Source organism: Struthio camelus, chromosome Z, assembly GCF_040807025.1.
Source record: "Struthio camelus isolate bStrCam1 chromosome Z, bStrCam1.hap1, whole genome shotgun sequence".
Taxonomy (NCBI): Eukaryota; Metazoa; Chordata; class Aves; order Struthioniformes; family Struthionidae; genus Struthio; species Struthio camelus.
In genome coordinates, this window is record NC_090982.1 from 23,011,283 (window position 1) to 23,034,566 (window position 23,284).

General features: G+C 43.4%; 1 protein-coding gene across 1 annotated transcript in view; it reads right to left on the reverse strand.

The window, feature by feature from the left end:
- Positions 1 to 1,686: 1,686 nt before the first annotated feature.
- BNC2 (basonuclin zinc finger protein 2) overlaps positions 1,687 to 23,284 on the reverse strand; it is a 360,399-nt gene continuing 338,801 nt past the window's right edge. Inside the window, exon 7 of the mRNA XM_068928905.1 lies at positions 1,687 to 4,714. Within this exon, the coding sequence (XP_068785006.1) occupies positions 4,634 to 4,714 (81 nt within the window). The 3' untranslated portion in view covers positions 1,687 to 4,633. The remainder of the gene's footprint in view (positions 4,715 to 23,284) is intronic.

A 23,284-nucleotide genomic window follows, 5' to 3' on the forward strand; every position in this document is an offset into this window, starting at 1 on the left:
GCAATCCTTCTGAGCTTTGTCCTCCTGCAAACACCCCCTAAGTCCCACCTGCCCCAACTTCATACCCTCCACCCAGCAGAGGCCCTGCTGTTTATGCTACACCTTAACACAGAGCTGGAGAAAGATTATGAAACAGGGAAACTATCCAGGAACAAAATTGGATTTTTTTCCCCATCTTCCAGAGGTAAATAAAAAGTCAAGCCCATCTGAGAATGGGAAATAGGATTCAAAGCAAAAATAGAACCCCACATTTTGTCAGATATCCAAGTTTTTTTTTCTGGTGAGAGGTTTTCATAAGAGCCATAACCCCTTTTGGTGGGGTTACATCACCATTTGATCTAAACCCCCACAGTAAGACTACATCTGCTACTAAGCTGTGTTGTAAATGTCTTTAATTTTTATATTTCATCTGAAGGGAGTTGTTAAAGTGAGTTTACAGGGTGATGGCTCTTTGAATAAAAGACATCAGGACTGAAGCAAAGCTCTGCATGACACTTAATTTTCACTCTAATAAGCCCTCCTAAAACATTACAAGACTTTGTTTTTCCCTGAACTTGCTTTCCCTTCCTGCATGATTATTCTTTTTTTTCCTCTCCTCCTTTTTTTTTAGGACACATTTGAGGAGAATGGTTTTATTTTTGCCCAGATGACACCACTTCTCTTTTCACCCTAAGCCAGATGTGCTCCTCTCTCTGAGCAAAAGAAATCTCTCTGAAGTTTTTTTTCAAAGCCATTGCTTTTATTTAGATTTTTTTACTGTACTTCTGGACTCTCAGGGGCCTTCAGTTTAACTTTTGTCTGTGAGGGTGGGAAGGGATCCTCCAATATGTTTGTGCTCAAATCTTAAGGTCCCTTTGGATATGTTCTACAATACATGAAAAATGTTCCTTCCTGGCTGAGCAGAACGAAGTGTGGGACCCTTCTTGATCACCTGGAGGGGTCATTGTAGAGCAAGCGTGAAGTATTATCTTTCCCAATCCCAAGTGCTTTTATTGACTTCTCTTGCCCTGAATAACAGACAAGAAAGAAAATGTGGACTCCAGGCTTTTGGCGTGGCAGCTTAGGTCTGAGAATTTTTCCACAAAACTATCAAACCTGGCTGATTTTTGTTTAAGAGTCCTGGGTTTTTTTCTGGAGAACAAAACAAATGATTAGGGATTGTAGACTTTGGTCATCCACCAGAAAAGTGAAAGAAAAGAAAAGAAAAGAAAAACCTGTTCTATTGAAAGAAAAAGGAAGGAATTATATCAATATTTACAAACCAACAAACAGATCATAGGAAAGCAAGAGGTCCCATCTGCAATGTGATATTCATCTGGAGAGCAATGTTGTCACAACGCAGGGAAATTTACTGCAGTTAGAAAGGAGGGAAGTACATGTTTGCATCTCTTTGGAGATGTGGGTTTGAAAAGATTTCGAGCATGTAAGAACAGCATGGGCCAGGTTCTACAGACAAGCCAAAACTCAGAATACTGTGTCGTAATTCATCCTGGGGCTTCTGGATTATGGGATACACAGAAATTGCCATCAGGATGACATGAGAAGTATTTTTCTCTCTTTTAACCAGGAAACACCAACAGGGCTCCTAAAGGAATATTATTATTATTATTATTGCAACAGTAACGTATTGAAAACAAGCACTCAAAAGTCAGTAAATTTCATAAACAGACTTTTCCCACAAGATTTATACAACCATGTTGTATATTTATTTTTGATTCACAATTTCATTCCGAAACGTACATGTTAATGGATTATACTTGTCATTAGTGCGCACCATAAATACAATAGTAACCATCGGATTCATAACTAGCACTCATGCAGAGCTGTACGTAATCACAATTCTCTACAAACATACTTGCTGCATGCTCAGAGTTCAAGTGGTAATTCCTGAATAAAGAATAGTGGAGATCAGGCTTGTGCAACACTCACAACCATCTGTGCTCCTGGGGCTCTAGAGTGCAGACAAAAGCCTGACTCCCGAATCTGAAGTACTTCTTGTCCAGACTATTTTTCTGTGTGGCCACAGCCTTGCTTTCCCTAAAATCCTCAGGAATAGTTGAAGCCCAGTGTGTGTGCCAGTTCTAAAAAAGCAGCAGCTTACTACCCATTTCCCTGCAAATACAGACCGCAGAGGTACAATATTAATTTGATTTCTAATGTAGATAAAATCTACTTACATTCGAGCTACTCTCTTTCATGCTGTCCTGTTAATATGTTTGGATATACACCCTTCCCCTGCTTCAGAAAACTTCTAAAAACCCACCTTTCTGTGAGGCATGCCAGGTGCTGGACTACTCCCCGCTCTGTGGGTGTTCTTCCTCAAATTATTTTGTTTGTATTGAGTCGCGCCTTCGGGGCCTGATCTTGCATTCCTTGCACACCCAGCGCTCGCTGGAGCTGGTGCAGGTACAAAAGGCACTTTTGCTTGCCCTGGGAACTACCGAGACTTCGCCTCCCTGTCCTGCTGGCGTGGGGCCCCGCCATCCTCGACAGCGAGGACTGGGGCTTTACGGCCGCCTCCTCTGCGCCACGTCCAGTGCTGAGTCCAGCTCCTCTCCCCCCCCCCCGCCTTTTTTTGGACAGCACCATGCATGTGGCACGGACTGCCCTCCTAGACACCTCTGGTTTCTGAATTGGGCAGGCACTAATGCTTTGTGTCTCAAGCCACTCAGACTTTGCCATCCAAGGCACTGAAAAACTCTCATTCCTTCCACTTGCCACAGTGCCCCCCTGCCCCCGCACCCCTTAAAATCACTTCTTCAGTGTCTGTGGTATGTGTATTTTATTATAGTCTTAGTGATTCTTTCATATCTAGCCTTCTTAAGAACAGACTTAGCAAAGTTAATTAGGGGTAATTTGCATTCAAGTTATTCATTATTTACTTATCTTTGAACTGCAAACTGTAGGAATGCCATTTGTTCATTAAAATTCCCAATCTTTGCCCACTTTCGCTTTGATAGCATAGCGGCTGAGGAAAGTTGTGCTTAGCTGCTGACTAACCATTCTCTGCACACTGCAGAGATGGCTGCAGGCCATTATTTCAGCATTAGAAAGTAGTTAATATTGAATGCCATGAAGTTAAATTTGTGTTCATTTACTTATTATGTTGGAAATCACTCGTTCATTCTGAACAAATTTCCCAGCACTACTCTCAGCCAAGCTCTGCAGACTCAAAAACATGCAGTAACAATATTGAAAAGGGGAGGGGGTTTAAAAAAGGGAGGGGGGGGAAGTGGATTTAAATAGATCTCTGAAAAAGACTCAGCTACAGCCCACTGCCATGGATAAGGTTTGTTTCATTTTCACAGTCGCTACCCCTGTTAGTTCCTTTTAATAGCACATGGAAAAAAAATGTCTGCTGTTTATTGTTAACCACTAATCCCTGAACAATTACACATCTGTTACATCCTCAGAAGGTCTTGCTGTGTGCTGTCTACAGATATTGTAAGTTGGAAAGAGAAGCAATGGCAACTGTCTTGCTAACAAGGAGGATGCACCCAACTGTTAGTCACCGAGACAGGACTGTGGCTTAGGTATCTCCCGGTTGCCCCGGCTGCGCCAACCTGCTTCCCTCTGCAGCAGGGGGACGATTCGACGATACCACCAAGGCACGAACCACAGCAGGACTCAATAAGCAAGACAAGTAACCACTGGCTAGACGAGTAACCTTGACAAGGAGCTACTAGGCTGGCCAGACCCTGGTGTGCTGGGTGGACTGGGGCAAATCATGTACAACAAGTTCAGACAGTTGGTGCCTACTCAGGGATTACTGTTTTTCAGTGTCCTGGTTTGATCTTCCTGTTCCAAGGCAACCTAAAAATGATACCATCTCCTAATGCTCCTTTCCCTCCCTCTTCTATTGAACTAATGAGCAAATAAGGAAAGAAAATTAAAGAATAAAAAATGTAAGCAGTGATAGGGTAAGATCAATAAACTGTGGATTGCTAGCACTGAGTGAGCCTGAGTAATCTTCTGCATATTGCATGTTGAGTTAACTTGCAAGAGAAATATATTCCCTTTTATTGTCCTGTGTCTCGTTGTGGAAAAGGGAGTGGGGACTGCAAATTAAAATACCCTTGATTTAGCTTCCGAAGGGAGTGCCCAGGAGTTCTTTCTCTATTGCCACATGCTGGAAATTGAACCATGTGCACCATTACAATATAATGAGAATATTTTATTATCATTTTCAGCCTCACATACCTGTGACTTCTGGTGTCCTACCCCCCTAACAAAAAGTCTACTTAAAAATGCTTTTGTGGGTAGCATGAGCAGAAGACGCTACTCTACATCAGCAAAGCATTCTGCTGTTGCAGACTCACTGCTGCAGGGCACGAGGTGAAAGATTTGGTAACAGTAACCCATGTGATACTACACAGCATGGGGGCATAAGGGTGCTGAAGATTTCCCAGGCTGAACTACTACATTGAGAATTATTAGCTAGGTGCATAAGGGGTTAAGAAGAGCTCAGCTAGAAGTGGACAACTAATGACAGCGAACTGTTTACAGATATATATTTGTATCATATGAGCTTTGCACAAGTAATGAGAAATCTCTGAGTCACAAGTGCAAGGAATCTACTACCCTAAAGGACAGTTCCTTTCCTTGCAACATCCATCAAAGATTCTGCTTGAGGTCACACTGGTGGGCAGCAATTTCCCCAGATCACAGAAGAAGGAAGAAGGAGTAACGGAGGTCTCTTCAGTCCCATGGGAATCTATAAGAAAAGTCAGAGCAAGAATGAAAACTTGAAAGGTTATTCACAGTATACATATGCAGCCAATTAATGTGCAGTATGAGTACCATGGTGACAATGGAGCCAAATTTGGAGGCATTGGGCCCAAAAGTGAAAGAAAATATGGAATTTTGAGCAGCAAAAGAAAACCTCATCTCACAGGAACAAAATATCTCACTTTCATATGCAGTTGTAGTTGTCATTTCAGGAAACACCAGCCAACTTTTACAGAGCTAGAAATGCTGTCCCCTTCTCCTGAAATCTGGGCATGACAAAGCAGAAAGTGAGGAATACCAAAGAGTTTAAAACAGTTATCTAGACGGGAACCCATGTTTACCCCGGCCTTGCTGGAACCTGCCAAACGCTAAACAAGTAAGTCTCATTCTTCCATCTACAGCTGATGGAAACGTATACTGCATATATACTGACCAATACTCTGTTGTGAAATAGGCTGCAGTATTTTTTCCTGCTGAAAGTCTAGCTCCTTTCTGAAAGGAAAATAGAAACCAAACGCTGAAAGAAAGCAAGTCCTTTCAAGCTCTGCATAAAAGAATGTTTTCTAAGCAAACGGTGCCTACTTACTGTCTACCTCTAAGCTCCCTCACCTCAGAAATCATCAGTTTGCTACAAAGGGGAGGTGCAAAGGCCTGCTGGAGGAATTAAAGAACCTGTGTGCTGGATTTACTCCTCGTTGCATAAGAATGGGCTACATTTTAATCTCTTGAGCTTCCAAAGGAAAAACTCTGGAGGATCAAAAGAGAATAATGTCATTACTTCAGAAGTTCACAGAAACTAGGCTTCATGACACCTAGGATCACATAAATTAATAGGCAACATGCTTCTTTCAGAAAGTTTGACTATCATACAGTGAAATTCTGGTGCCAGTGCATTTTCATTGGCTTCAGTAGGGTTGAGATTTAGCTCGTGCTAGCTATAAGCACAAGATGGCATAATTACTGAATGGTATGTTCTAGGGCAGCATTGGCTCCTAGAAGAGGAGGACACATTTTAAAAAGCCTTGGGGCACTGTAATCTTCAAAAGTAAGGCCATGGTAATACACAGAAATGAAAGGCCATGTAAGAGCATGAGGAAGAGTCAAATTCTGATCTCTAAGTACAGAACTAGCCTAGTGCTATGAACTAAGTTTCCTCTGGACTTGTATCACCATAACGTGGCCCAGCCTGTAATGATTAGCTTCATCGTAAGTTTAACACCAGCTCACTTTGCCTTGACATCTCCTTTTGGCTGCAATTGCACATGCACTCACCCACATACATGCATTCACATTCTCTGCGATAACCTTTCGTACATGCCACAGCGCTGCGTGGTCACTCCTGGATAAGCTATGTTAAATTAAAATTAAACATCACCGAGCTTTGCGCTCAGACTCCCTCTATGAACGCTCTGCTGTGGGTATACAGGGGGTTAATATCACAACCGTTCCACAGGAGGTTAGTGGGATTCAGTTTCAGCTAACATTTATTTTGCCAGCTCTTGCTCACTTTCATCTCTGCTTATGAACACTATTAGCTTGTTTGTAATAATATATATAGATCACTGCAGCTGTGCTCTACAAAACTCATCCATTTTTGAGCTTTGCAAAAAAATTCTGCAAGTCTTTCATCCCTGTATTGAGCCCTGTGAATTCATCCTCCTCCAATTCACTCTTCCTGGCTTAGTCGCTCATGCAAATTTTAAGAAGGCTTGGTTTGCAAACTTTTTGCTGAAAATGGACCATCATGTTTCTAGTGCAACCTCATGCCCAGTGCTGTTTTGTCCTTTCAGTCAAGACCAATTGCGAGCCATTGTTTGTTTGTTCGTTTGTTTTTTTCCATAAGAAAGGACTAAGTTACTTCAGCTCCTTTGCTTTTTGACTGTTCCTATTATTAATTTCCTGCTACAGACATTACCTTTGGGAAATACACAACATATCCAGCAGTTCAGCATATTATGCCTGAACCCTTCTGTCCTTTGCTCAGTGGACTGCCAATAATAATATTAATATCTAGCACTTATATAGCACTTTTCATCTCTCACAAACACACAGCCTCCTGTCCCTGGAATCAGCAGTGCTAATTATTGATGGACACTAGAAGGGACGTTCGTATATTAGATGTGACCTTATAAGAACGCACCAAACAGCAGCCTCTCCCATAGACTTCATGCTAAGACCAGTAATATTTGTACTTTAAAATCCAGCCAGCCTAAAGAAGGATGAGGTCATTTTAAAGGGGTTATTTTAAACGGGTCAGTTTAAACAACTCTACAGTATAGACACCTTGAAGGGGAGCTGGAACGCTGTGAAGGGGCAGGACTAGATTCGAATTTACCCTAAAATTTCCTGAAGAAAATCCTCATGTCACATGTCTTCTACAATCTGATCCCATGGTTTTATTCTAGAAAGACATATGAAACAAACTTTTGGCTGTAAGTTCTTAATGTTTACCTATCTAGCTATTATTACCATACGGCTTACAATGGAACTATTATTCCAGAAGCTGAATGGTGTGATACAATAACCAACTTCCTCACTATTTTCCCAGTCTTCTTCCTCTTCAAGGATCAGCAGTTGCTGAATGACTAGGTCATAGTTCTATTCTGCTTTTCTCATTTTGAGACAGAAAAAGGTAGGCTGACTTTCAAAGCTTCTACTCTCAGCTTTCAAGAAGGCAGAGTGTAAAAGAAAGAATAGAAAAGAAAAGCAAAGGGAAATGCAATAGAGATTTAACTAGTTTAGACCTTGTGCTCAGCAGTCCACGAGATCAAACTCACTTCTCTGCACGCGGCAGCTGGTATCAATGCTCCTGCTTTGTTCGAGCAAGTTCCAGCGTTTAGTGAGCTCGGACACCGCATCCTGCGGCACGTTGGCAGAGGCCGCCACTCTGGGCTGCGACTGGCATGTGCCTTCCAGAAGAAGCTTCTCATTACTTTGACAAAGCCAGACGGCACCTGCCCTTGCGGCTTAACAAAAGGTAGTAAAGGGAAGGAGAGAGTAATCTCTCCCAGACCTCTGCTGCTATCACTCTCCCTTTATATTTCATTTAGAGCAAAACGTGAACAAAGAAAGAGTGTTGGACATGCACACAGTAATGAAAATCCATGACTCGACCGTGCATTCATAATTATTTTATAAATAAATGGCTTCTGGAGAGCCACATCTGTCTCTTCCCACAGAGTGTATGTCTTTCATTAATGTATTACAGGCCGAATGAAGCCAGCCTGAGTGCTTTGCTTGCATCTTCCTCTTCCTCTCCATCATTGTCCATGGATAGGTTTTTGTGGTTCAGAGAGAGCTGCAAGCCCCACACGTCTCTGCAGGACTGATGGCTCGTCAATAACATTAGCCAGCATTATGGGCCGCATCGGTGTAGAACAGAATCAATATGGCCAAGTAAAAAGTCTAATCAGTTGACATGACCATCTTCAGCAGGGCTCACATTACAAGAAATGAGTTTTTTTAAGGAATCAGCATCAACGCTGCTTATTCACCCCACACCAAGAAACCTTGACGAAGATTTATTGCTCCTTGTGTTGTTGGCAGTGCAGGGTAAGCCAGTAAAAGTGAAATAATCATTCAGGTTAAGAGAGTAATAAAGGCTCTGCAAACACTGCCCACATTTTCCCGAGGAGGTGAAAAGACCCGCTATGGGGCACTCTGCAAAGTGCAAGAGAAGCAGCCTGAATCAGGAAATAACAATGGTGTAGTGGCCTGAAAACAGGTATTTGCGCCCATTGCCTGACCTAGGTTGCCTTCTGCCTTCTCACTCTCTCTTTTTTTTACTTAAGGGATAGATTCAGCTCTCACTTCTGCTTGTGTAAATTGAAGTCACTTGGCTGAAAATAGCATTGTTCCAGATTTCTATCAGCGTAAGCGAAAGCAGACTCTGGCAGTCGTGCCTATGGCAATGTACACATCTTAAAACAAGTTTCTCACTGATGCATAGCTTTATCTACATCGTAATTATGGAGCTGTTTTACAACCGTCTCCCTTTCTCTTTCTCCTCACCCCTCTGCATGCAGATTCACCCACAACACAAGAGCAACGGGGGTGCAGCTATCAGATATTTCACTTTTATGAACTCTGCTGATCATCTGTTCTCATTTGTCCAGTCATCTGAGGGAAACCCTGTTCAATCATGTGAGGGTAAAGCATTAGTGAAATCGTTAGTGCAGCATGGGCAGGCTAATAGGCCCATGCCTCAGCCATTTTTTTTGCAGGCAGCACACCGCCTACATCAGAGTTACTTCAGCAGTGTTATTTCCTAAACAGGTAAAAGAAAATAATTGCATCCAGGAGGCAAGCAGTTTGTTTGTGAATGGGAAAATGGAGATGTTAACTACTCCCACCCCACTTTGTTAGAATGAAATAGCTGGGAAATTCTCATTATAAAATAAATAAATCTTGAAGCAGCTTAAGTACCTATTCAAATTAACAACAGAATCAGGAGGAAATTAAAGGCACCCATCCCATAAGGCCTACACAGACTAGACATGACTCGAAGAACCGCAAGCTTGAATTAGGCTTTTTTGTCATTGCCAGAAAGGACTTAATGATTACAGACCAGTCTGTGGTACATATACACAGAAGAGTAACAAATTGGGTGATTTTCTCTTAGGCAATGGTAGCCATTCACTCTCAACACTGAATTACAGTGGTAAGCAATGGGCAATTACCCTGCCAAATTTCATCTTAATTTTTCCCTCTTAAGCACATACAGAGACGCATGCACTCTCCATAGATTTCACTGTGGGTGAGGAATTTTACTGGTTTTAATATTACAATAGTAGCTGTGGGCTTCAGTCAAAATGGAGGCCTACAGCAGCGTGCACAGACAAGCCAAGTTCCTTCTCCCCAGGAGTTGCAGTCAAGGGTACGTTAATAGTGAAGTTGTTCCTTGGTGATAGAGTTTGCCTCCAAGTTTTCACTAATATTGGCTGTTGAAAATAAGGCTCAACAAAAAAGCTATGTGGGAAAAAAATGGCCCAGCATTTGTGAATGTCATAGTTATATAATTTTTTAGTTACTGCTTGAAGAAAAGCTAGATGTCTTAGCAATCTAGATTCTGAACACAAAGTTTTTCATGGGAAGCCTTCTGCAGAATATTAATAGTGTAGCATTAATTTAAATGGTTTATTAAAGTAAAAAAAAAAGAGTCAATTCCTATTAAGAGTCTACCATTTAGAGTGATTCAAGGGAATATTCTATTCTCGGAGCCCCAGCATCTTGGCCTATAACATCCTCATTTGTGTTAACGGAAACTTTACCCCTTTGAATTCAAGAGGACTGAAAAGTTTCACCAGGCACACAGGCTCTGTATAAATAAGCAGCACACAGCAAACATATTCTCTTAAAAGGATTATCACTTTGACAGCTATTCAGTTGGGGTGGTTTTTTCTGTCCCCTGCAATTCCCAGCTTGCCCTCTTAACTACACAGAAGGTAAATCTGTATAATACTTCACAGCCGCCTTTACTGGGACCTGACAATGAGCCTACTGGATGTGCTTCCCTGGTACAAAGCACCTCATCAAGTTCCCTGCTCTGGATGCAGGGAACGCAGCTGATGAGCTGTCTTATTAAAAGTTATGAGGAAAGGATGTTCACTCCATTACTTCCAGCACTACTGGATATGCAGAGAGACGCTGCGGGGCTGGTCAGCGTCTCGGCGCTTGCCCTCACACACACAGGCTGCACGCGAACATTTACTAACGCACGGCTCCCACGGCAGTCACTACCAACATAAATACGTGCATGTGTGTGTGTATGTCTGTGTACTGGCTTTTGCTTAATTAACATTACCATGGCATTTCTTCATCACTGCAGATCAAAGGGGAGCCTTGTTGCCTCGCTAGCACTGAGCACACTGACACAACTTTCCCATGCTTTTTAAGCTGGGGCTGTGTCAACCCACTCCAAGCCCACTGCGCTGCGTCCCTCTGGCGAGCTGACGCAGGGATGGGCAAAGGAGGTTTGCTAGGAGCCAGGTTTTGCCACAGTCTGTGGCAGCCTGGCTCAAGGGCACCCCAGCCAGGCCAACTCTGCAGGGCTCGGCCAACGGCAGCGCATCCAAGCTGTGGGACGTCTCGCCAGCACTAGGGAGCATGTGCCCGTTACCTTGCTGCTGGTGCAGAGGATAAGGTGTTTTGTCAAGTAAAGCTGCAAATGAATTTCTTTTTCTCTGCCACCCCACTGAAGCAAAAGACATTTTGCAAGCAGCCTGCTTTGGAAAACTGCTGGCACTTGGATTGGAGGAACACAATTAAAAGAAGCAGTAAAAATTGATGGATCTTGGTGTGCCGGACTGAAAATACATTACAATCCCAATTGAACTATAAATAAAAAAAACTAAATTAAATAAATCTTATACAATTATGGATTAAAATATGTTTAACTTTAATGACTTCGCATACAGGACCTGACTCTTGAAAGGGTTGCTGAGACCACATGGTCTACATAGGGATGCATTAATAAACCAGACGCCTACTGCTGCACCTCATAAGGCATCCACATAGGGATGTCCAGGGAAGGGGTCTGGCACTCTGCTAGTCTTCTGCTTCCCCTCCTTCATAGGCCCTGCTATCTGTGCAAAACACCAGCCACATAGCTTCAACAACAGCAAGCAGTGCCCATAATTGGCTGTGAGCGGAAAAGAAACCCAACCAAATAACAACCAAACCTTTAGGGGAGCATTATCAGAAATTGCTGTCATTGGATAATGGGGAACCGCCACTCTTTCCGTATGCAGGGATATAATCCACAAGACCTGGCAGCATGCTGGGCCAGGTGAGCTGTGAGGTGGCAAAGCCCTAAAAGTTCAGCTCAGCTGATAAAAACACACTCGCTCATCACAGCTCGCTGGGGCAGCACAGCAGGATAGTGCCGCTCCAGGCTGTGGGGCCTGCGGGGCTGTTGGAAGGGACCAGGAGGCAGAAGAGGCGTACTCCTCCTGGCTCTGCCCCCACTCACTGCCTGCCTGGGACAAAGTTGCTGAAAATAACTTTTCACCCTCAGGAGCCCGGTGAGGGTGAGCAGAACAGGCAGCCCTCTCCTTCCAGCTGATAAACAGGGATCAAGACCTTATTTCCACAACCGACAGGCTGGAATAGCCTCGACAGACGTTATTTCTCTCTTGGAAAGATGGGGGAATGGGTATAGATCCAGCACTTAAATTGCACAGGCATTTCTGGCTATGCCCAACCAGGTGCAGCAGGAACTCCCAGAGTTTTTCACCTCTTAGCTGGCTGCCTCAGCAGTCACTGCGGCCGAGACCTTACAGTTGCACTGTGCCACCTGTGCCCTCCGAGGGAGACAGAAACAAAAAAATCCAAGGAGACTCACTTTTCTTGCCACGGTAAGCCAAAGCGTGGTTTCCCTTAGGCAAGTAGCTCTGCGAGAACTAGCTGAGATAAAGCCTGGTTTCCTCAGGATGCAGGTCCTATGGTAGGTAGGTAGCATCAATGGGACATGTTCCTGCAGTTTTTCCCTTTTCTGCACAGGCCTTGCCCTGTGTCTGATACCTCACATCCTTTCCCTTTCCCTTAGCACTCATACCTGCCTTCGTAGTATCTGGGCATTTCCACCCTTTGGACAAATTCTGTTGAAATAAGTCAGTGGGTTCAAATTGCCAAGGAGGGGAGCAAGAGGTAGAGGTTACAGACAGACAGACGCAAACACATACAGTCAGATAGCATAACCCTCATTTCCTTAGGAAACCAAGCTAAAAAAACACTAGCAGTCTACTTTTCAGGCCTTCCTGCTCTCTGTTTCATTTACAGAGACTCCTACTCCTACTTACTCTGAAAGTTTTGGTAGCTTAAAATAATCTCCATGCTGCATTTAGGAATTTATTTGTTATGCTTTTTTTAAACAGTATTTCTAAAAGGTCTGTTGATTTAAAATATAGTGTGTGGCTACAACTCTCCTCTGGAAGATGTTGACTGAACTTATTATATTGGGATCGTGATTGCTTATTGGCTTGACTATGGCTGTTTCACAAGTCAGCTCCGACGTGTTACTCTGAATTCAGATGTGAAGTTTTCTCTTCTTATGTTTTACAGAAAAAGACATTCAAAAAAGTAATCAATCAATATGTCAAAAAATTGCTCCTTGGAAACTTGTCTTAACATGACATATGACTGTATTTTGCAAGCTGTTTAGTTACCTATTATTTTTGTTTTATTAGCCATAGCTGACCCTTTGATCTTGTTGAATGAATGCTTCTACTGATCTAGAGGCTGTGAGTCTAACCCTCATGCTTGTTGACATTGTTTTCTTCTGGTTTGGCATTTGCAATTATGCAAATTCAGTGCTAAGAAACTTATTTCTTTCTAAAGTGTTCTCACAATTGATTCCTTGCAATAGTCTCTGTGACATAACAACTTTCTCTGACTTTTCTCTATTGCTTAGGCCTTGGAGCTTGCAATAGAGTAACATAAGGTTCACGTGTATTTTGGCAATCCACTATCTTTTAGACATGCCTACTTTAGGGTCCTAGACACTGTAGAAAAAAAAGCCCTAGCAAAGCTTTTTCTGGGTTGTGGCCAGCTTAAAGAAAACATAGAGCATTTGGGATAGAATTTAATGGTTTTGTAAGGAAACTTGAAACATGGTACAACCTTTGACCTGAATTCTTTTAAGCCAAAAGGCAGTGGTGTATATACCATAATGAAGTTCTCCAGTTCCAGTTTACATTTCATTTATGTAGCATTTACTACTGGGATCAGTGGACACTGACTGCTGTAATATGTCACAGGTTTGACCACTGTTAGTTACTCTGATCTTAATTGTAAGACCGGGTCTAAGAAACGGAGTCCAGCTCCCTGGCAGGTCAGACTGATGAGAGCCTTCCTTCACCAGACTAGGCTGAATGTACCCGGGCCAAAATGGAGCTCAGTGAGGGTAGTGTTATGTGAACAGGAGCCAGAGGCCATGGAAACAGGATGGAAAATTTTATACAGCAACTGTAATGTTTTACAACTTGTAAAATAACCCAGGAGCTAGGAATTAATTTTTTAAATTCAAAGTTCAAAGTTTGTGTTCTTTCAAGTCAGAGAAGATATTCTAGATGACCTGCATATTTGGTACCTCCTAGCCCCCTTCCCAAATCAGTGACACAGGTAGCTCTTGTGTTATTATTATTCATCCTCAACCAGAGGATGAGAATATCTGTCTGAAATACATTCCGGTTCAAGTTCTCTCCTGTGAACGTCTTAAGCACTTAGGGCAAGAATTCCAGTGGAATACAGTCTTTATCTAAGTCCTTTGCCTTAGATGTTTTAACTCTAAAATCACACATATTTTTGGTGCTGCAAAATTCTTTATTTTGAAACGAACACATACAAAAGGAGAAGGAAAATTGCAATTGTAGGGCATAGCAGAAAGATGTGAAATTATGAGAGTGCTTTGAATTTTTAATATCACTTAAATTTGTAAGATTGAAGCTCTCTAAAAACTTGTAAGTGGCATAATAATTTCAAATCACTTCATACTGCACATGCCCAGAGCTCTGATAACCTCCACTCTCAACTGCTTATAAGTTTTTTCTTCACACATTCCAATAATGTGAAGTCACTCTGTGCAATGTAGAGTGTGTGATTCATAATTATTGTAGCACTTCAGATTTCTCTATGAGCCCTGGCATATGGGAAAGAATTCAAACTTTGTTTCAAACCCAGAGGATCAAAATATATTGGACTGATTAAATTAAATGGCTCTAACCAAGAAAACTTAAAGTGATCTTAAAACCTATGATTAAAAAATAGACAAAAGACAAGAAAGAAGGCAGCTCCACAAAGACAAAAAAAAAAAAAAAAGGACTGAATATAGCAAGGATACTGGCCTAGGAAAGGGCAGCTAAAAAGCAGAAATTACAGTCAGATATGTTAAAAGAATAGATTTTTCTTTACAAAAATGTTTCTTTAAGACATGAGCAAATGAATTGGCAAGATGAACTCATTTACTGTGTACCATGGTACAAATGGGAATACTGAGGGGCCTTGAACTTGCCCTCCCAACAGTCTACTTACTTAGTCAAACACCACTGGGCATAAATGAAATAGGATGGAAGGGAAATCCAGCCCCTGCTTTTGCAGATAACCATGTTTTAAATCTCCTGGTAAACTGATCAGTCGTTATCACCTATCTAGTTTTCATTTGGGCTCTTCTGCAGATACTAGAAGGCGGATCCAGAATCTCTCTGCTCCAGCACTTAAAAAACCTGGCTTTCCAGGCTGAAATTATTGATAGCTGTTTGTTCTTGTGACAGTAGTGTCCCTTAGCACACATAGCTCTTCTCTTTCCCTGGTGTTTACAACCCGCTCCTTTGTCATATATTTATGGAGAACAATCATGCCCCTTTCAGCTCTCATTTGCTTGGCAGAAACCAAGCTCTCTCAAGCTATCCTCATAAAACTGCCAATCCTCTTCTCTGCTAGCACTAGAAGCCGTTTTCTGCATCAGTCTTGCTTGTCCGTGGGTAACTAGAATATATGCAACGCTTGAAATGAGGGCTGGGCAGGGTTTTGGGATGCGGTGCTAGTGCTGCCCAATCTCTCGTGGAAATAACTCATCCAATAGGTTCCGGGATTGGCTTTCATCTTGAAAACCTCCCCTCTGCATTATAAAGCACCTTTACATTGTTGCTTGGTCTCACTTTATTCACACAATGAAAGATGATTTTGCTATTAGCTTTAATTTTGCAAAGTCCAAGTCAGCTTGATTTCTGGCAAACCTGACATTACCGCTAAGCCCTAAGACACACACTTTGGGATGGTTCGTTTTGCTCTTCTCCATAAATTTCTTTTAGGCTTTGTTTTTAGCACTAGCATCCCTTTTGATGTTTCTCTTCACACTGCAAGGCAAAGTTCTCCCTAGTACTGCTAGGAAATGAAGGTAACAAGGAGGCCCCAAAGCCCAAATCAGCTGCACGCTGTTCTGGGAACTTGACATGGGAAAGCGATCCCAAGCCATCCTGGAAACTCCTAAAGGGACATTCAACGACTGTCATGTGGCAAAATGCTCAGAAAGCTTCAAGCTTCTTGGCAAGCCAACATTTGGGATTAGTAGCTTCACTGGGATGCAGTACCTTTCACTTTCTTCTTCTTTTTTATTTTTAGCTGCACCAGTTCAATGGAATTAGCTCCACAAGATATCTTGCTAAACTCTGTTTTGGTCTTTGTGGGAAATACTTCACCTTGGAGGGAGCTGTCATAAGGTCAGCAGTATATTGCTGAGAGATGTGAAATCTAGCTGAAACACTGGAGCAACAGAGACAACTATAATGGCACTTTTTTGGCTAATGCCTGGAAGTTGCCACCTGAAAGCAGGCTGTGCTGGGCACTAGGATCCTATGGAGACCACAGTGTACACACGGCACCCAGCTGCCAAGGCGCTGCTGCGACAGCCAAGATTGTAAGCGGTGATGCTTATTTGCTCTGACTGTCATTTTGTGTTCTTCTTTACAGAGAGGTTTCAGCTAAAGGTCAAGGGATAGCCACTGTGTATTTTTTCTTCAAACAAAATCAATTGAAGGACCTAGAACACAATAAGTTATGTTACAGGGCAGCACTTGTATGTATTCCCATTGGAGACCTATCAATGTGAACTAGCACTGTTGGGAAATCTCTCCAGCAACCCCAGCTAATCAATATCTGTTCATTATACTGTCTCTGATGAATATGGGTAAGGATTGGGTAAGCATGAGTCAGGTGACTAAAAATAACTGCACCTCACATAAGATCAATACTTTTTTTTCTTTTTCCCAGTATTACTTCAGGCAAACTAATGCACTTTTTATCCCCCTCTCTCTTCTTCCCTCCCCTTGTTCATTGTTGGTAGATCAACATCACTGTAGGAGTGGCTTTATTAAATTAGCAGCACTTAATCTACTGTCATACTGTCAACTTACAGGGAGTGAACAAGCAGACAACAAGTTTTCAAGTGGCCCAGTGAGCTTCAACTGGCTCTCACCCAGGCAGTTAGCTCAGAGCTGTGCCAAAAGCAGTCTTTATGGGTGCCTGCTAATATCCCTGCACTGAGTATGAAAACCCTATGCTAAAAAAAAACTGTTTGAGGGGAATTCATGCCAATTATAGATGTGTTATGACAGATGAAAAGATTATAATTATGCTTGGCTTCCATGCAGAACTACATTAACACATCTATGACATTTAATAACATGGGAGGATAACCACATGCCTCAACAGAGGTTGACTTCCCCCAAAGTTGCTTAGCATCTTTTTTTCCTTCTACCCTCTTCCCCTCAAGAGAAATTAAGAGCTGCATGTGCTTGCAGCATTTTGGAAGAAAGAAGGAAATGGAAAAAAGAAAGAAAAAAAGTAAAGGAAGGAAAGGAAGAGAAGAAAGAACAAGAAAGAATGTGGGGAAAGGGAAAGGGAAGGGGAAAAGGAGGGGAGGGGGAGGGCAGGGCAGGCAAGGGCAGAGCAAGGAAGGGAAGGGAAGGGAGGTGAAGGGAAGGGAAGAGAAGAGAAGGGAAGGGAAGGGAAGGGAAGGGGAGGGGAGGGGAGGGGAGAGGAGGGGAGGGGAGGGGAGGGAAGGGAAGGGAAGGGAAGGGAAGGGAAGGGAAGGGAAGGGAAGGGAAGGGGAGGGGAGGGGAGGGAAGGGAAGGGAAGGGAAGGGAAGGGGAGGGGAGGGGAGGGGAGGGAAGGGAAGGGAAGGGAAGGGAAGGGAAGGGAAGGGAAGGGAAGGGAAGGGAAGGGGAGGGGAGGGGAGGGGAGGGGAGGGGAGGCAGCACATGAATTAAGAACATGAAGCTAACAACTGAAAGTATTAATTCAGGTCCTTACTGGGCTGTTTATGTTAGAGTGACGAAAAACAACAAACCAAGTAAACACTTTCTCAAGCCTTTTGCTAGTAGACCTACAGAGGACATCTTGTAGTCTCTATATTGCTCATGCCTTTCAGTGTATAGACTAAATTAAAGCTGGGAAGGAGTTGCAGTGGAAGGGAAGCCCTATTTTTAGAGCTAAATGGGTTGCATAAAACTGGCTCTTGATCATGCTTTGAGGGCTGTAAAAGGATATACCTGGTGACAGCTTAGGGAAAGCACTAAATCCATCAGAGAACATGTATTACCAGCAAACCAGCCAACCACTTTCCTCAGACTTCCAATTCAAATACTTAGCATTAATTGCCCTTAATGTTTCTTTGTTTTTCCAGCCCCATATTTGGCTGGTGAGTCCAGTTACCTCCATTTTACTTATAAGGAAAAGTGAGGCAACAAAAAAGGCTCACAGACTCTTGTGAAACACTGATTGACGGGCTGTTTCCAGTCCAGCCAACGTGTTAGAGATGGACTCAGTTGCAAGCAGGTATCCATTCCCACCCAGCTAAACAGGACTGCACATGCACTTAAAAGTTCAGCACATACCTAACTGCTTAAAGGGATCAAAGCCACAGTGATCAGCAGCACGGAACCCATAAAACACTGAGTTGTCCTTTGCTAGGAAACTCTTGCGTAGAATGATTTAGTATGAATCAAATTCCAGTAAACTGACTCATACATACTTGTAATGTGGCTTTTTTGTGCCCCCTGAGCATAATGCCATGCACAGAAATATCCTATTATGAGCCATCTCTCCATCTGCTTGTTTTCTTTATTGGTAAGAAGTGCAGTATGTAGAAAATCACCAGCACGAAACCAGTCAGAATGAACCAAAAGCATTTACCCCAGAAGAATGCTGTCACCGTTCTTCCAGTTGCTCCCACTGCCCATTACAATGAAAAATACAACGTTCTCAAAAAAACCCAAGTATCCTGCCCTGCAAATAGGACTTCAGACTACCTCCTGTCCTAGCAGTGTGGAACAAGCAGCACAATGACAAGGATTTGACAGTGAATCCTCTGGCGATGAATGCTTATGGCCCTATCCTAGATCACAGGCAAAGGTCAGCAGGGAGATACATTTGGCCAATCTCCTCACCTTTTCAAAGCACAAGAAAGCTTTAATCCAAACACATAGCGTGGTGAACTGTGTGACTCTGCTCTGAAAAGGAAAACGAAGGCTAATCTGGGCTAGGGCAACAAGCTAGATTTTTACAAAACCTTACTTCCGTTCCTTTAGGTATCTGGTGTGTAAGTGACCAGTGCTAATCTCAAGAGGTTTCTGAAAATAAGCTTAAGTGACTAACTCAGTAGGACTCTGGACTCCAGAATAATGGTGAAACTTCTGGGGAAATGTGTACAGGCTAGGGAGAAAAAGATATTTATACCAAAACAAAGCATTTCTTTTATCTTTTTGATTTTTGGTAAATTGGCAGATCCCTTAAATGTAGAGTGCAGCTCTCAAAATATAAGATATTTTGTGGAAGCTTTGCAGGTGAGTGTCCTTCAGTTACCACACGTGGAAAGGTTATTTTCGGACTTAGTAAAAATGAATGAGTGAAAGACAAAGCAAAAGACAGAGAAAGAGAGAAATGTCAGTGACTGATAAATCTTTAATATAAAAATTGTACAAGAATTTTGATACAAATTACAAGAGGTATTTGGACAAAGTATGAGTAAAACTCCATTTATATCCCCAAAACCTTATGCATTTTATGCAAAAGACATACTGTAGGACAGTTACAGTACAGAAAATACAAGAAAAGAAATGTCAAATTAAAAACAAGACTTTTTAATTCCCTCAGACTACTAATGGAAAAAACTTGTTTAGAGTACATACAGTATTTATGAAGCTACCAATGTCACGATTATTAGATCAACATGATGCAGTTTTTCAATCCCCTGGTACAGCTATATTCCATAGTGCATGCTTTGGTTCTGCAGGCAGGACAGCAGAGCGTTCACGTTTTGCTCACACTGAGAACAAACAGTGAAAATAAAAAGCCTCATCTATGCAGCTTGGAGAAGGGCCTTTGCAAAAATGTCCATCGGGCCCCGACTCCACGCTTCCCCGTGTCTGGGGCGCGCGCCCCAGTAACGCTTCCTGACAAAGTCCACGGGAACCAGCAGAGCGCTGCGAGACAGCAGTGAGTTTGCTGTTCTCGAGGCAGCAGCCTCCCCGCAGCACCGAGCAGAAAGGGGTTTGCAGCCAGGCGGCGAGGCCCTCCCGCGCTCGCCGAGGAGGGGGCTGCAAAGGCGTTTTGCGCCTCAGACTGACCCAGTCATCAGGCTGCGACAGGCCCCCCAGATACGTGAGGGTTCGAATCCAGTTTATCCATGCTTATATCTCTGCATGAGCCCCCTGGTAAGACTCGGATCTTTCCAGTTCACGGGAACTGGAAGCAGAACAGACGGCTACGTAGGCAATTACCGTGTTGCTCGGCCCGTGTGACTTTCCCAGTCAAAGCTGTTAAAACAACAACCGTGCCAGTGAGCAAGAGCCCTCAGTAAAACAGAGGAACCCCAAACCCATTCGGTGATGGGTGTAAGCCCCCTACAATGAGATACTCATAGGTACAAACAGGTTGCCTGACCGGCTTGTGGGTAAGTAAACGAGAGTGGAGCCTCGGCCAGGCTAAATTTTTAATGTGTTCAGGGTTCAGATCAACTTATTTGCACACCTGTTACACATACATCACACGGGAACACAGAGCACTTCTTATAGACCGGAGGAGAGGCAGGAGGCATGAGCGGAGAACACGAATGCTGCCCATTAAGAAACAGCCCATATCATGGGAAAAGTAGCCCCATATGACGTTAGGAACCAAAGTTTGCACAAGAAAAAGCAGCATGCTGGATTTCATATTCATAAATAGCTAAATGAGACACACACACACAACAGTGGCCATTTTATTCATCTTGTCACTTTACAAACGGTGACCATTTTCACAGATGGAATGCATAAAAATTTCCCAAATGGAGAACATCAGGAGGATGTGTTATTTTTCTGAGAGAAGTCTTGGAATGAGAGGAGAAGGGATGGGGGTAGGTGAAGAAAACAAGAAAAATCAAGACAAAAACTTAAGATTGTACAAGGATTAAAAAAAAAGAAAAAAACTAATGGAAAAATATGTTTGAAAAACAATAAAGAAATCAGCCTTAGTTTATACAGCTCAAGTGACCCTATTTACCCTAAAAGTCATCAGGTAGACTAAGAAGAACACCCCTAGAATCACAATTCACACAACTACAGTACCGTTTCACAGCTGAGCTGGGGGCGGGGGGGTGCATTCTGTCCCACCGCTGCAAAAATGTAAAAAGCAGGGAAAAAGGGGACATCGACCCTTGGTCAAAGTCTCGAGTCCTACGCAGCGATTGCGTAACCCGCCCCCCACTCAGACACAGACACATGCGTGCACGAGTGCCACTATATCCCCAGAGCCACCGTTCACAGTCTCTTGCATTCCATAACAGAAATGGACAGGTTGTGATTAACTATTGATGAGTTTGCCATCCTAACTGTGCATTATCCTCTGATCATTCTCAACCTTTTGTTTGACAACGGATGCCTTATAAAATCTTTATGCATCACTTAGCTAGTCTCGCCCTCTCTTTCTTCTCTAGAAATATAATTGCTCTGGATGTATTTCTCCCCATTTCCCTAAAATATTTTTTCCAAAGGTTCGAAGAGAGTGGCATGCGAAATCTGAAGAACATCTGAATAAACCTCTCTACACCTCTTGAGAAATTTGCTCACTCAAGCTTCTCATGCTGTTAAGGGCATAAGCAGAAATATATATAGGTAAGTGTACTGAAAATGATATAATTTTGCCCATTTATAACCTTAATTTTAAGGCTCTTTGTTCTAACACTGTTGTAAGTCTGCCTCTCCCTGTCTCTCTCTTTCTGTCTCTCACACGTGCGCGCACACACACACAGATACACACACAGAAGAAAAGGACCCAAACGGTTTCTTTGATCGGAAAGTGCTCAGTTTACACGAACAGCTTCAAAAACGCTACAGAAAGAAAGGCTGCTAGGCCTGCCCACGCTGGCCACCGCAGGTCAGCCAACCTGACTGGCTCCAAAGTCGGCTCCCGCTTCGGACGGCACCACCTCTACATGGAGTTGATGGGAGAGCACAAACTGGGCTCAGCCCTTACACTTACACATTACACTGACGCAAATAACCTATCTCCTCCTGCCGCCTGGCCGCAGGAAATTGTCTGTTGGCTTCACCCTTATAGCTTCTAATGCGCTTGGAAGGAAAAGGAGGAAAAAGATCCATGACCTTTGTCTCACTGGTAAAGGGCCTTAGCATATTTATAGGGAGTACCATCACCTCTGTTGCAGCAAATACCAAATTACCATGGAGCACTGGAGAGAGCATTAGCATCCAGAACCAGCAGACAGGAGCTGCAGCCCCCTAACGCCATGAATCAATCCAAGGACATGCAAATAATGAACCCCAAAATGGCTGTGTTTAAGTCTACCGTTCTTGGGCTTTGTCTGAAACCTGCCTTTGTCCTTTAGGCATTGCACTAGCCTGCAGCACCGCTCGGCCCACAGCGACCAGCACTTGGGGGCACCGACGGCATCTGATGTTACGATCTCAGCATGGAAATGCTCCTGACCTTGAAAGGCAGTTATTTCTCCGGCTACCTGAATTTTCAACAACTACTCTACAGTCAGTCAGACAGCTCTGACTACAAAACATACAACAAAGAGGAAGGGGAGTGGTTGCAGGCAGGTATGTTGGCCGTCACGCACTCAGAACGGCTCCAGACCCTCTCCCACGTCACTGCCCCTTTCCGACTCCTTACCTCACTGCCTCACTTGAGAAGCACTTCTGGAGCCTGCACTTTTGGCAGTGCTCTCGTCAATTAAGAAATAAATCAGAAGACTAGAAAATTCCTCCTCCTGTGGGAGGAGTCTCAGATGTATTTCCCTAGCGCTTTGCAGAGGTTCATGCTGACCTCAGTCAGCACGGGATGTGCCCATCGAGGCAGGCGGGATGCCTGCGACTGGCATTCCCCGCAGCAAGCCGAGAGGATGGCGGCGCTCTCAAATTTGCCATAGGGTGGGCTAAACCAGGAAAAAGAGCAGCCTGCGTCTTTGCTGTCTAACCTACGCAGCGAGACCTGCAGCAAACGCACACGACTCTTTCTAGCAGGCACAGCATGGCTTATGCCAATGCGAAGCAATTAGTTGCTACATAAGCAGACAAAAGCGCCGTCACAGACAGCATTTCTCAGCTGACCTTTTGTTAAGAAGCCATCTTGTTACTGTCTGCCTGATAGCTCGATAGAGCGGCCAGTGGCAGCCTTGGGCTTCCCAAAGACAAATCGAAGCGCTCCAGATGGGACTTCCCTTCACTCACTGCAGATGTGTGTGTGCATGTGTGCGTGTGCCAAGGAAGGGGAGGGAAAGCCTGGTTCTTATACTCAATTTCCCCTTCACAGGGGATAAACAGGCAATTACGCATCCTTTTATATTTGATGGCCAAGTGCTGAACTTGAAAGCACACTATTAGTTTGTGTCCCTTCAGGGCCAGTGCAATAAGTAGCCAGGAGAGCTGGGGCTAAGGAAGAGAGGGTGTTGTCTGCTGTTAGTGTGACAGTCTTGTCAGCAGCGTTCACATTACTGGAAGGTAATAAAGTGACAAGCAAGTTATTAGAAAGATATGAGGTGAAATTGAACTGAAGCTTTCTT